Source organism: Sceloporus occidentalis, unplaced genomic scaffold (assembly GCF_023333645.1).
Source record: "Sceloporus occidentalis isolate IW3139 unplaced genomic scaffold, rSceOcc1.0.p SCAF_6, whole genome shotgun sequence".
In the NCBI taxonomy this organism is placed as follows: Eukaryota; Metazoa; Chordata; class Lepidosauria; order Squamata; family Phrynosomatidae; genus Sceloporus; species Sceloporus occidentalis.
In genome coordinates, this window is record NW_028316986.1 from 1,445,715 (window position 1) to 1,459,080 (window position 13,366).

Sequence of the window (13,366 nt, forward strand, 5' to 3'; positions counted from 1 at the left end):
CTATGTAGAATCTCAGAACCACGGAATTGGAAGGGGACCCTCAGAGGTCATTTGGTCCAGTCTCTGCTCAATGCAGGATCTCAAGATAGAGCCTTTGTGAAAGCAGGTAGCTGTCCAGCATCTTCTTGAAGATGTCCAGAGAAGGAGACCGCCATCACCTCTCTGGGCAATGGCTTCCCCTTCTAAACTGCATTGTGAGTGGATAAATTCCAAGAAGCCATGGCTACTGCCCTGACTTTGCAAGATCTGAGAAGGCTGTGGATGTTTTGGAAGTAGTCCCTCATCCAGAGAGGCACAATAATTCAGCCAAGCGGAGAGCAAATGACAAAATTACTAGCAAGACTCAGCAATGAAGCAATACCGTGCCAATGCAATTTTCTTTTCTTTTAACAAAACATCCCCTTTTAAAGGCTGGGATAACTATTTTGAATTCTGAAAAGGAAGGTCTGGGTGCCTGGTTCAAGGCTGCAAAGCCAACTACCTGAGGCACTGGGGCAGGTGGGGACGCAGGTGCGCTCCGCACCGCGGAAATCCAATCTCTTGATCGCTGGGGGGTGGATAGGGTTTGTGAGGGCTCATGGTGCTTCTCTTTCAGGGCTGCTGCCGTGTAATCCATTGGGATTGGCAGCAGGAAATAAGCAAACCAAAGGCAAGGCATTAAAACTGAACGTAATCCAAAAAGAATTGAAACATCAAACTCATCACATTAAAATGCACTGTAGGATACAAAAAAGGGCTGCTTCTATGTTGTTGTTGTTGTGTGCCTTAAAGTCATTTTCAACTTATGGCAACCCTATCATTTTTTTCTTGGAAAGATTTGTTTAGAGGAGGCTTTCCATTGCCTTCCCCTGAGGCTGAGAGAGTGTGATTGGCCCAAGGACACTCCAGTGGGTTTCATGGCCGAGCAGGGATTTGAACTCTGGTCTCCAGAGCTGTAGTCCAACACTCAAACCTGTAGGCCTCATCGTGAAATGAGCAAAGATGAACAAAGTGAAAGTCAGCATTACATGTGTACTACGCTCATCCCTCCATATTTGAGTTTTTTATATTTGTGAAGTTGATTATTCACAGATTTGATTAATATGTTCTCTCTAGGAATATCTAGGTCCTCCAGTGCAACTCTATGGCCAACTTTCACTATGACCTAGAGATTCCTAGAGAGAATACTCTGCTACACGTTTGTAGTTCCTCCAGCACAACTCTATGGTCAGTGTCTGTCGGACGTTGACCACAGAGTTGCCCTGGAGGACCTAGAGATTCCTAGAGAGGTGTCCTCTCAGGTAAAAACATGGTGTTTTTGTTATTTGCGGTTTCCCCATATTCATGGGGGTCTTGTGCCCCTAACCCTAGCGAATATGGAGGGACAAGTGAGAAAGTGAATGCTGGTCATGGATCACTCTGGAAAAAGTGCTCCTGAAGAAGAAACATATTTTGAAACATCTTGGACTAATAAAATACTTCTTTTTGTGCTCATGTGAGAGCGTTGTTCTCCTCCTCGCTTGATGCCCATAACCAAATGGGACTTAGAATCATAGAGTTGGAAGAGATCACAGGGACCATCCAGTCCAACCCCCTTCTGCCATGCAGGAAATCCCAATCAAAGCATCCCCAACAGATGGCCATCTAGCCTCTGCTTAAAGACCTCCAAAGAAGGAGACTCCACTACACTCCAAGGGAGTTTGTTTCTGTTGGGATATAGCAACTTTGTATGCTGAGACCTTCTAGTAATGCATGTCTATGGTATTTTATTGCCTACTAACAACCCCTACTCATTGCCCCTCCTCATTTCCTGTTTACCCATGAGGACACCAAACCTTTTGTTCCCAAGAAGAAGAAAGCAAGGATGAGTCGCCATTACTACTTTCTACTTACAGTGGTACCCCGGGATACGAATTGATCGCGTTACGAAATTTCCGGGGTATGAAAAAGTTAGATTGGAAAAAACTGTTCCGGGTAACGAAAGATTTTTCGGGTTACGAAATTCATTTCGGCGCGTTTCAAATGCGAAGCGCAGCTAGCGGCTTTCCAGCGCTAACGGAAAGCCTTTTCGGGTTGCGAAATGTATCGGGTTACGAACGGCGCCGCGGAACGAATTAATTTCGTAACCCGAGGTAGCACTGTACCTACTAATCTGCTTGCCTGTGTCCGGAGCAGATGAAAGGATGCTGGGGCAGCATCCTTTCCTGAGATGCATGTAGACTACATTTCTACCTCATTTTTCTTGCAACATGAAGCTAGACCTGTGTATCTCTTCATACACATGGTTTTGTAAGTAAACTTGTTTCCTTTTTCACTTTTTAAGCAAGTGACTGTGTTTTTATTGGGGACACGTGGGCTGGGAGAGAAAAGTGGAGCTAGTTGAGTATTCCTGCTTGCCTCATATTCCGCTGTGTGAACTCTGCTAGTAAGATTAAACAATCTTGCTTACTTTCCTGAGTTTCTAACGATCCTCAAGAAAGAACTACATTTCCCAACAGTTCCACTGTCGAACAGCCCTTACTGTCAGGTAGTTCCTCCTAATGTTGAGGTGGAATCTCTTTTCCTGGAGCTTGCATCCATTGCTCCATTGGGTCCTATTCTCTGGAGCAGCAGAAAACAAGCTTGCTCCCTCCTCAATATGACATCCCTTCCAGTATTTAAACAGGGCTATCATATCACCTCTTAACCTTCTCTTCTCCAGGCTAAACATCCCCAGCTCCCGAAGTCATTTCTCATAGGACATGGTTTCCAGACCCTTCACCATTTTAGTCACCCTCCTCTGGACACATGGCTCTAGTTTCTCAATGTCCTTTTTGAATTGTGGTGCCCAGAACTGGACACAGGATTATTCCAGGTGGGGCTTGACCAGAGCAGAATACAGTGGCACTATTACTTCTCTTGTTCTAGACACTATACTTTTATTGATGTAGCCTAAAATTGCATTGGCCTTTTTAGCTGCTGCATCGCAATGTTGACTCATGTCTTGTGCATCCGGGGCAATGTGGGGCTCGTGAGGACTCACCTTGTGCAAAAGCTTCCTGAACATCTCCACCGACGCCGGCCAGGGAGTCCTGGGGCCCATGCGTTGGGGTGGAGCCTGCGGAGGTGGACCTGACGGGCATGGGCATCGAGCGTCCGGTCCCGTGGGTCGGGGAAGTGTGCGGAGAACCCGCAGCCTGAGCCTACAACAGACAAGGAGAAGCCATGCTGAGCCACTGCCTTTCCTTTTGGAGAAATGTTCCCAAAACAGAAAGACACCAGCTGTCAGATCCCTCCCCAAAAAACCTATCCTTCATGCGCAGGGAGTGACAAAACCACCATGAGAAAGATCCTCTGTGCCAGTTCACCTGCATCAAGGCAGTGCATGTGCAATTGTGGACAATTAAATAAGAAATCAGTGAAAACCTCTGGAAGAGGGGAGGTTGCCTTAAATTTGGTCAGGATGCTCTACGACTGTCCATATTGGAGATTATCACCAAAAAAAGGCGGTTTAAGGAGAACAACTGCGCAACTGCACTGCGTATTATCACATGACGTCATGCAAAATCCGTAGCTGCAGCGGCAGTAGAGAGCAACGTTTCCTTCATGGGGAACTCCCGTCAATTCATTCACGATAGTGGGAATCGAGCGTGATCGAGAGAGTGCGGAAGTCAATCACGCTGCATTACTGCTAGTGAAGGAGAAACTCGGGATACCCAAAATGCACTGCTGTGGTCGCAATCCGTTCTCATTGCCAGGATTGGTTTTGCAGTGGATTTCAGTCTTTTTTGAGCTGTGGGACACAATTTAGTTAACAATTGATTAAAACAATGTGTTGAAGTAATACATTTTATTTTGCTGTCTTTATTCTTTGCAGTCCAGGAACATGATTAGCGGATGTGTGCAGTTGCATCGATATGCCTGCGCAAAATGAACAATTGTGATACACTAACAATTCATTTGTGGATGTGTGTGAAATGTCATAGTGATATCATTTCAAGTGCACAATTGCGCAGATGGATGCCATGTGAAAGAATTGGGCAGAATTGCGCAACTGTACCTCCTCAAACTGCTTCTTCCCCCCGTGTGATAATAAGTCTTGCAGCAGCAGGACCCCCCCCCCCTCCCAGATTTTAAGAAGAGCTCTTTCCCATCAACTGCCACCAAAGATCCTTTTAGCACAAGGTTGGTCATGCTCTGGAAGGTGGCATCTGTTGATGTTCAACACAGCCACACTGTCATGGCTGCCATTTTGGCACCTGATGTGATGATGCATCACTCCTGGTCATACTTATTTTGGAGGAGGGGTGTTCTTGCTGTTTCAGGGTGGGAGATTCCCTAAAGCAGTACTTTTGAGTTCCTGCCACGATTTCAATGTGTGTGGGGTTGTTTAATATTTTAGGGGGCTGCTGAGGACTGGTTTTCTGGGGACTGCATTGGCCCCTCACCAAGAGATGCATGGTTCCCAGCCCTGTGTGTGTGAGACATATACATTTTATTACACAGTTTTAAAAACAATAGTCCAGTCTTACATTTAACACATAAAACATAACATAAAACAAAAATGAACAAATCATAAACAATACCACCAACAAACATAAAACACCACAAGCATCCTCACTCCCACTTATACGCATTAGCAATTATTACTTAATAATAATAATAATAATAATAATAATAATAATAATAATAATAACTTTATTACAGCCATTTGGCCAGCACAATTACAAAATTCCAATTTAAAACAGAACTTAGTTTTATACCACAGGTTCATGTCCAGGCAGATTGGAATTATTACTTATATTCCTTTAGAAAAGAAAAGTAAGAGGATCTAACTTCCTTAATACATGCATCTATCATGCTTACTGATATTTTTTTTGAACCTATCAGGTAACCAATAATTCTTTAGCTTCTTTTATTTAACTCTCATGTTCACCAAAAAGAAAACTTTCCAGTCTTATCTTCTTAGTTTTTCCTTCAAGGCTATGCAGCCATCCCAATCGCTTTCCATTTCTTCTTGGTCCCTCTCCTTCATTAGCGCCGTCCAAGAGTCCATTTCCATAGTTTCTCCCAATTTCTCCATCCATTCCTCTTCTGTCGGGGTTTGTTTTTGTCTCCATACTTTAGCATAAATCATCCTTGTTATCGTAATCATATATAGTATAATTTGTCTATATTTTCTTCCTACATCTTCATCTCTCAGTTGGCTAAATGGGATCGTTATTTGTAGTATTTGTAGACATCAGCTTATGTATCCTCCTCCAAAATCTTTCTGCTTCTTTACACTTCCACCATAAAAGATAAAATGTTCCTTCTGGCTTCTGACGCTTCCAACAATCAGATTTCCCTATTTTATACATTTTATTCGATTTTGATGAAGAGAAGTGCCAACGGCACATCATTTTAATAACATTTTCTTTATAGTTTTGGCACATGGTGAATTTATTAGTATCCCACCTGTTTTAACATATATTTGACCACGATCTTTGAGTCTCTTAGTCCCCAATGAAAGACACTATAAAAATATGGCAGGAGTTTGTTTTGAGGACCTGGCCTCAAATGAAAAGCAGGCAAGCTAGCAAGCAAGTAAATGAACAATCCAAGCCAATGTTTTATAAGAGGGTGTCCAGTTCTGGGCATCCCAGGTCAAGAAACACATTGACAAGCTGGAACATGTTCAGTGGAGGGAGACCAAGACCGTAAAGGATCTAGTAGGTTTGAGAAATGCTTAGGGATCTGGTGATGTTCAGCCTGAAGAAGACTGAAAAGTGGCATGAATGCCATCTTTAACAAAACTGAAGGCATGCCATATGGAAGATGGTGCAAGTTTGTTTGCTGCTGCTCCAGAGACTAGAACATTAGTGGATTCAAATTTGTTGTTGTTGCTGCTGTTATCCACCTTCGAGTCCATCTCGACTCATGGCCACCCTGTAGAGGAGCCATCTCCAAGACCCCCTGTCCTCCACTGCTCTGCTCAGGTCCTGCAAATTCAGACCCATAACCCCCTTAATAGAGTCCATCCGTCTTGCATGTGGCCTTCTTTTCCTTCTGCTTTCCTCCACCTTCCCAAGCATTATGGTCTTCTCCAATGAGTCCTTCCTTCTCATGATGTATCCAAAGTACAACAGCCTCAGTCTTGTCATCTTGGCTTCCAGAGAGATTTATGGTTTGATCTGTTCTGGCACCCATTTGATTGACCTCTTGGTTGTCCAAGGGATCCTTAGCACTCTTCTCCAGCCCCAAATCTCCAATGAATTAATTCTCTTCCTATCCGCTTTCCTAACTGTCCAGCTCTCACATCCCTCCATGGGGACAGGGAATAAGACGGCTTGTAGGATTCCAGCTTTTTTGCTCAGTTGTACATCTTTGCATTTTAGGGTATTTTCTAGTTCTTTCACAGCCGCTTTCTCCATTCTTAGTCTTCTTCTTTTCCTAACTGCGCTCCCCATTTCTATCTTTGTATGATCCCAGGTATGGGAGGGTTTTTTTTACTATTTCTACTTCTTCATTGTCTAGATTGAATCTGTGTACATTTTCTGTGGTCATTATTTTTGTTTTCTTTATGTTCAACAACAGGCCTGGCTTTGCATGTTCCTCCTTGATCTTCCTTAGCAGTTTTTCCAAGTCTGTGAGGTTTTCTGCTAGTAGCATGGTGTCATCTGTACATCTTAGATTATTGACATTCCTTCCTGCTATCTTCACTCCTCTTTCTTCTGTGTCCAGTCCTTCAAATTACATGAAAATAAAATTTCCACCTGAACATTGGGAGGAACTTCCTGAGGGTAAGAGCTGTTTGAGAGAAGAACCAATTGCCTTGGAGGGTGGTGGACTCTTTGGCAGTCTTGAGGCAGCGGGTTGATGGGTATATCTCAGGAGCGTTTCAGCTGTATGAACTAGATTCCCCAATTCTGCATTCCTGCATGACAGTGTAGGACTAGATCTTCCGATTCTGTGGTTTTATCTCATTTTCAAAAGCTATATAAATGCTCAGAGGGACTCCCTGCATCTGGAGCACCTGAGGGATTTGCACCACTGTTGTGGCCTCCAGAAATACAACTGACAGGATTTGCAGCATTTGCTGAACCCGCAGCAAAGCTGGGAGGGTCAGTGATTCCTGCAGCAGCAGAGAGGGAAGGTCAGAACATGTTGAGGGAAGCAGAGGAGTTGCATAGCTCTAGGAAGGCTGGCTGGGCATCTCTAGGAGCAGGAGGCCCCAGCCTGGGCCACTCTGAACCAACAGGGCCGGTTAACCAAGGGCTGGCCACCCACAGTTGTAATCCACTTGCCCCCAAATGCCCCCATGGCAAGAAAGGTCCATTGACTTGTTGGGATATAGCAACTTTGCATGCTAAGACCTTTCTAGTAATGCATGTCGATGGTTTTATTGCCCCCTACTAATGATCCCTCATTTCCTGTTTACCATGAGGACACCTAATTTCCTTTGTCTTGAGGTGAAGCAGCAGCAGAGATGAGACTCCATTACTAAACTTGCTTACCATCTAATCAGCATGCCTATCCCGGAGCTGAGAAGATGCTGGGACAGCATTTTTTCCTGATAGGCATGTTTTCTACCTCATTTTTTCTTGCAACATGAAGCTAGACCTGTGTATCTCTTCATACACATGATTTTGTAAGTAAACTTGTTTTCTTTTTCACTTTTAACCAAGTGAGTGTGTGTTTTTATTGGGGACACGTGGCTGGGAGAGTTAGTTAAAGTTTTTCCTGCTTGCCCATTTTTCTGCTGTGTAAGTTCTGCTAGTGAGATTAAACAAATCTTGCTTACTTTCTGAGTTTCTAACGGTCCTCAAGAAAGAACTACATTTCCCAACATGACTTGGACTGCTGAATGAAAGCTGAAAGACGGAGGCAGCTGCTGATGCTGGAATTAGTTGACTTTTGAATCTCTGGCTGCGGAGGGTTAGCTCTCTTTGTAGCGCCACAGAGAACCTTCAAGAAACATCTTCCTTGCTAAATTTCTCATTCTGTCTGCTATTCAAGACCTATGCATTTTAAAAAAACATTTATTACTATAATTGCTATACCTTTATATCCATGGCGTAAGCTGCCCAGGTAACGCTTTGTGATGGCGGCAGGTGTGTGTTTGTGTGTAGCTTATAAACGGAGCAAACCTATATGGCAAAAACAGTATAAGCAGAGTTCTTTTGCTAAGCGAGAACCCAGCTTAAGTGGTTTTTACTACTGACTGGTTTGCTTAAGTAGCAAAACATTTCAGAACGAGTATGTTGGATCTCATGGCTGGATGCAGGATACACGCAACAGGCATTTAATGATGCATAAACAAAGCCCACAATGCATTCTCGGGGAAGCTGTTGGTGAGGAAGGCGGAGGCTGTCTCTGAAGGGCTCCTGGGAATAAAACCTCCCGTTGCATTAAAACTGATGCTGGAAAAACTGCAGGCAAGGAATTGAGGAGAAGGCTTGCAGAAGGGCTGCCCTAACGGGGTTTGCGGGAATGGTTTGGGCCCAGTTGAATACTCCCCAAAGACATTGCTGAGGCCTGGTTTGCACCGCCAATGTCCGACTGGTCCAGAGAAAGGATACAGTGTTAACCATAAACACTGGCAAAGGGCTCTCCTTCTTTGGAGGTTTTTAAACAGAGGCTGGATGGCCATCTGTCAGAGGTGCCTTCCTGCATGACAGAATGGGATTGGTCTGGATGGCCCTTCAGGTCTCTTCCAACTCTATAGACTTTTTCACATGGAGGAATGTATCACTGTCCTTAAAGAAGAAGAAAGAGGAGGGCAATCTGAAAATGCAAGAAATTGTGTAGTAGCTTATCACACGTACAGACAAACACAGCATCTATCTGAAAGAGAAAGCAGTGCGAATGCGAATGAACTCATCACACGAGTACGTACCCATTGGCTTCTTGAATTAGCATGTTTGCACATGCGCAGGGAGGACAAGATCCCATGGCCAACAGTAATCCCATGGCCGAACTGGAGATGCATTTCATACTAATGCAAATGTGAATTGACTGTGAATTTGCAGTTGAAAAGGATTTATATATTCAATATTTTTCCAAATTCAGCTATTCCTGGGATGTCTCATAATTGCGTTTGGATTGCGTTGTTCGTGTGTGACATCGTTTGAAATCCGTTTGCAAAATTACGTGAAATACCTTGGATGACCCCGAATTAACCTTTGGTTAAGCTTCCAGTTTTCCCCGCATGATAAAGTCCTATGATTCTGTGATCCTAAGTGCCATGCTGGTGCTGAGAAGGAATACAGTTTGAACCCCAAACATTTTTGCACCCTGGCAAAGGGCTATCCTTCTCTGGAGGTCTAAATTAGAAAGCTGAGCCAAAGCTAACTAAATGAAATTCAATATGTAAAAATGTAGGGTACTGCACTTAGGGCAGAAAAATGAAACACATAGATATAGGATGGGGGACACTTGGTCGAATGAAACTACGTGTGAAAGGGATCTGGGAATCCAAGTAGACCACAAATTGAACATGAGTCAACAGTGTGATGCAGAAGAAGCCTGTGTCCAGTTCTGGGCTCCACAATTCAAAATGGATGTTGAGAAAATGGAGTCACCAAAATAGTGAAGGATCTGGAAATTGTAAAGCCCTATGAGGAATGCCTTAGGGAGCTGGGTATGTTTAGCCTGGAAAAGAGAAGGTTAAGAGGTGACATGAGAGCCCTGTTTAAGTATTTGAAAGGATGTCATATTGAGGATGGAGCAAGCTTGTTTTCTGCTGCTCCAGAGAACAGGGCCAGGAACAATGGATGCAAGCTCCAGGAAAAGAGATTCCACCTCAACATTAGGAGGAACTTCCTGAGAGAAAGGGCTGTTCGACAGTGGAACACACTCCTTCCTCAGAGTGTAGTGGAGCCTCCTTCCTTAGAGGTCTTTAAATAGAGGCTGGACGGCCATCTGTCAGAGATGCTTTGATTGTGAGTTCCTGCATGGCAAAATGTGGTTGGACTGGATGGCCCTTGGGAAGATAAGGAGGAGAAGGGAAAAGAGGTGTGTGGCTTCGGCTACTGTTATCCCTGTGCACCCTGCCAGCTCCTCTAAGCCTGGGATGTTGGGAGGCCTCCTTGCACCATCCACAGCCCCAAAGCCACCCCTGAGTCCCACATCTGCCAGGCAACATGGCAGGCTTTGCCTGGGCCGTGCCCCTCTTCTCTGCCGCATCACATGGCCAGCCAGCCGCCGAGAAGCGCTCCCAGCTGCCTCCGACTGGATGCTTGTGACTAATACTATAATTACTCCATTAAACATTTACAGCCCCGGCACATCCTCCCTTCTTCAGTTTGTGCTGTTTCATCTGGCCTTTATCCCCAGTTCTACATTTTAGACACAGCATCCCCCCGCTTCGCTTTGAACCACGTTTGCTACTATGGAAACCATGCCGTCACTGGCACAGAAGGAGGGTGGCGGTGCCACGGAGGTGAGAGGACGCCAGCTGTCGCAGAGCTTTGCTTGAGGAATGCCAGCGGGCGATGCCATGAAAGTGGGTGAACATCAGGCCATCCTCTGCAGGGGTTCTTCCGGTGCAGCGCCTCTTAGAGTAAGGATCCTAAAATCCTCAAGTTGGAAGAGACCGCAAGGGCCACCCAGTCCAACCCCATTCTGCCATGCAGGAACACAGAATCAAAGATGGACATCCGGGCTCTGTTTAAAAACAGAGAAACACCTAAAGAAGGAGACTCCACCACTCTCCGAAGGAGTGTGTCCCACTGTTGAACAGCTCTTACTATCAGACGTTCCTTCTAATGTTGAGGTGGAATCTCTTTTCCTGTAGTTTGCATCCATTGTTCCAAGTCCTAGTCTCAGGAGGAGCAGAAAACAAGCTTGCTCCCTCCTCAATGTGACATCCCTTCAAATACTTAAACAGGGCTATTGCATCACCTCCCTTCTCAAGGATAAACATCCCCAGCTCCCTAAGTCTCTTCTCATAGGGCTTCATGGCTGCCAGATCCTTCACTATTTTGGCTGCCGTCCTTTAGATACATGGCTCCAGTTTCTCAATATCATTTGAATTGTGGTGCCTAGAACTGGACACATGATTATTTCGGGTGGATGGCCATCTGTCAATGGGGGCACTTTGATTGTGAGTTCCTGCATGGCAGAATGGCGTTGGACTGGATGGCCCTTGGGGTCCCTTCCAACTCTAGGATTCCATGATTCTATGAGTGTGCTACGTAACCCTTGGATTGAGTAGCACCTCTTCCAAGACACCACGGATAACCATCCTAATTCATAACCAATTTGCATGTGCAGCCATCCACAATGATGCCACATGTACAATTCCACTTCCACAACTGTTAATAGAACTTGGCTGATCTACATTGGACTAAAATGTCCAACTGCGTCTGCAGGGAAATTTACGCATGAGAAAGACAGCCAGGGGATTCTGGACAATGACACACAGACATTGCAAAGACAATGTGAAAGCGGAAGCAGTCAGATCCATGGCATCAGGATAAAGGCAAAGAATCTTCCAGAACCAAAGGGCAGCCCAAATTCGAGAAAGGCTCAGAGGAAGAGCTTTGCTTTTAACCTTCCTTCCGATGGTCCATAATGAAGCAGCCAGCCTTGCCCCCAGAAAGAGGGAGAAGGGGAGCCATGGCTGCGGTGCCACTGCTTAATTGGAAAGCAGAAAATGGAGCGAAATTGTTTTCTGCTCTTCCAGAGACTGGGAGATTCAACTGCAAGAAAAAGGCTTCTTCTTAAACATTAGGACATTCTTGACTGTAAGAGATATTTGAGAATGTAACACAGATCCCATGGACAATGGTAGACCCTCCATCGCTGGAGGTCTTTAAAGAGAAGTTGGATGGGCATCTCTTAGGAATGCTTTAGTTGCATGGCTGCGTGAGGTTGGATGAGATGGTCCTTGGGGTCTCTTCCAACTCTAAGTTCCTACAATTCAAAGCAGCCGTTCCTCACCCCATGGAGACCCCCAGCCCCCCCCCCCAGCCCTCCAGGGAATGGGAGACGTAACAGGCACTTTGGACAGGTTTGTACAGGAGGAGGAGGAAGAGGGGGGTCTTTCGGATATCCTGGCACTCAGCCACAGCGAGGCTGATGGAATTAAACCGCTTTTGCTTGTATTAACTTGTCCCAGTGTTTAACAGGCTTTCAGGGCCTTTAAAGGACTCCTGACTGTTTCCCTCTTTTTAAATAGTTCGGAGTCGATTTTACTGTTTGGCTGCCCTGAAATGCTTGGATTGAGGGTGGGGTGCAAATACTTTCATGACGGGAGAAAGAGGTGCCCCGAGGCCTCCAGCAAGAAGAGGGGCTTGACAATTTGCATCCTGGCTCAACTCAAACTGCTGGTCTTGACCAACATAGCCCTAAATGGCTTGGGCCCAGGACATCTGAAAGCCTACCTCCTCTTATAGGATCCTGCCCAAAATGTAAGATCCTAAGTGGAAGCCTTGTTACATGTACTTTATATATATTAGCCTACTAGCCCCACCACCTTTCCCTTCTCCTTTTATGTCATGTCTTTTTAGCTTGTAAGGCTGAGGGCAGGGAACCGTCTGATTAAAAAGATTGTATGTACAGCGCTGGGTAAATTTACAGCACTTTATAAATAAAGGTTAATAATAATAATAATAATATGAATCTCGGCTGGGGGTGAACTCAACTGGGTTTTCTGTGAAGCAGAACCCTGACTGTGGAACTGGCTGCCAAGGCTGGCTCCACCAACTCTGAGTTTCTGGTGGGCAGGGTTTTTTGTACTTTTTATTTTTTAATATATATAAACAAAATAATAAAACATGTTTCCATCAGTTATTTACAATATGGTGATGGGGTCCTAACAGGCAGGCCAAAATGAAGCTGCTTTGGGTCACTTTGGAGGTATGCTGTTTAATTGCTGCATGCGTCCTAAGAGGCCGGAATCATAGAATCATAGAGTTGGAAGAGACCACAAGGGCCCTAATCCAGTCCAACCCCATTCTGCCATGCAGGAAATCACAATCAAAGCATCCCCAACAAATGGCCTTCCAGCCTCTGTTTAAAGACCTCTAAGGAAGGCGGCTCCACTACACTCTGAGGAAGCAATGTGTTCCACTGTCCAACAGCCCTTACTGTCAGGATGTTCCTCCTAATGGTGAGGTGGAATCTTTTCCTGGAGCTTGCATCCATTGCTCTAGGTCCTAGTCTCTGGGGCAACAGAAAACAAGCTTGCTCCCTCCTCAATCCTAAGGACTGGAGCACAGATTTGGCGCAGCTACTGGCCTCTTAAGATGCCTGTGTCATTTAAACAGCATACCTCCAAAGTGACCCGAAGCAGCTTTATTTTGGCTTGTCTGTTTGGGCCCTATATGACATATAATTCCAACCAGAATGCACATTGAGCATGATTAAACAGGCAGGCCCAGCTCCATCAGGGCTATCCTGAAGATAGAGCCCTCCTTCCATG

General features: G+C 45.1%; 1 protein-coding gene across 4 annotated transcripts in view; it reads right to left on the bottom strand.

The window, feature by feature from the left end:
• The window catches only part of LOC149310306 (dystrobrevin beta), a 211,288-nt gene that overhangs the window by 16,668 nt on the left and 181,254 nt on the right, over positions 1 to 13,366 (bottom strand). For all 4 annotated transcript variants that reach the window (XM_089528693.1, XM_089528692.1, XM_089528691.1 and 1 more), the window contains one exon: positions 3,002 to 3,161. In XM_089528693.1, the coding sequence (XP_089384819.1) occupies positions 3,002 to 3,161 (160 nt within the window). The remainder of the gene's footprint in view (positions 1 to 3,001; positions 3,162 to 13,366) is intronic.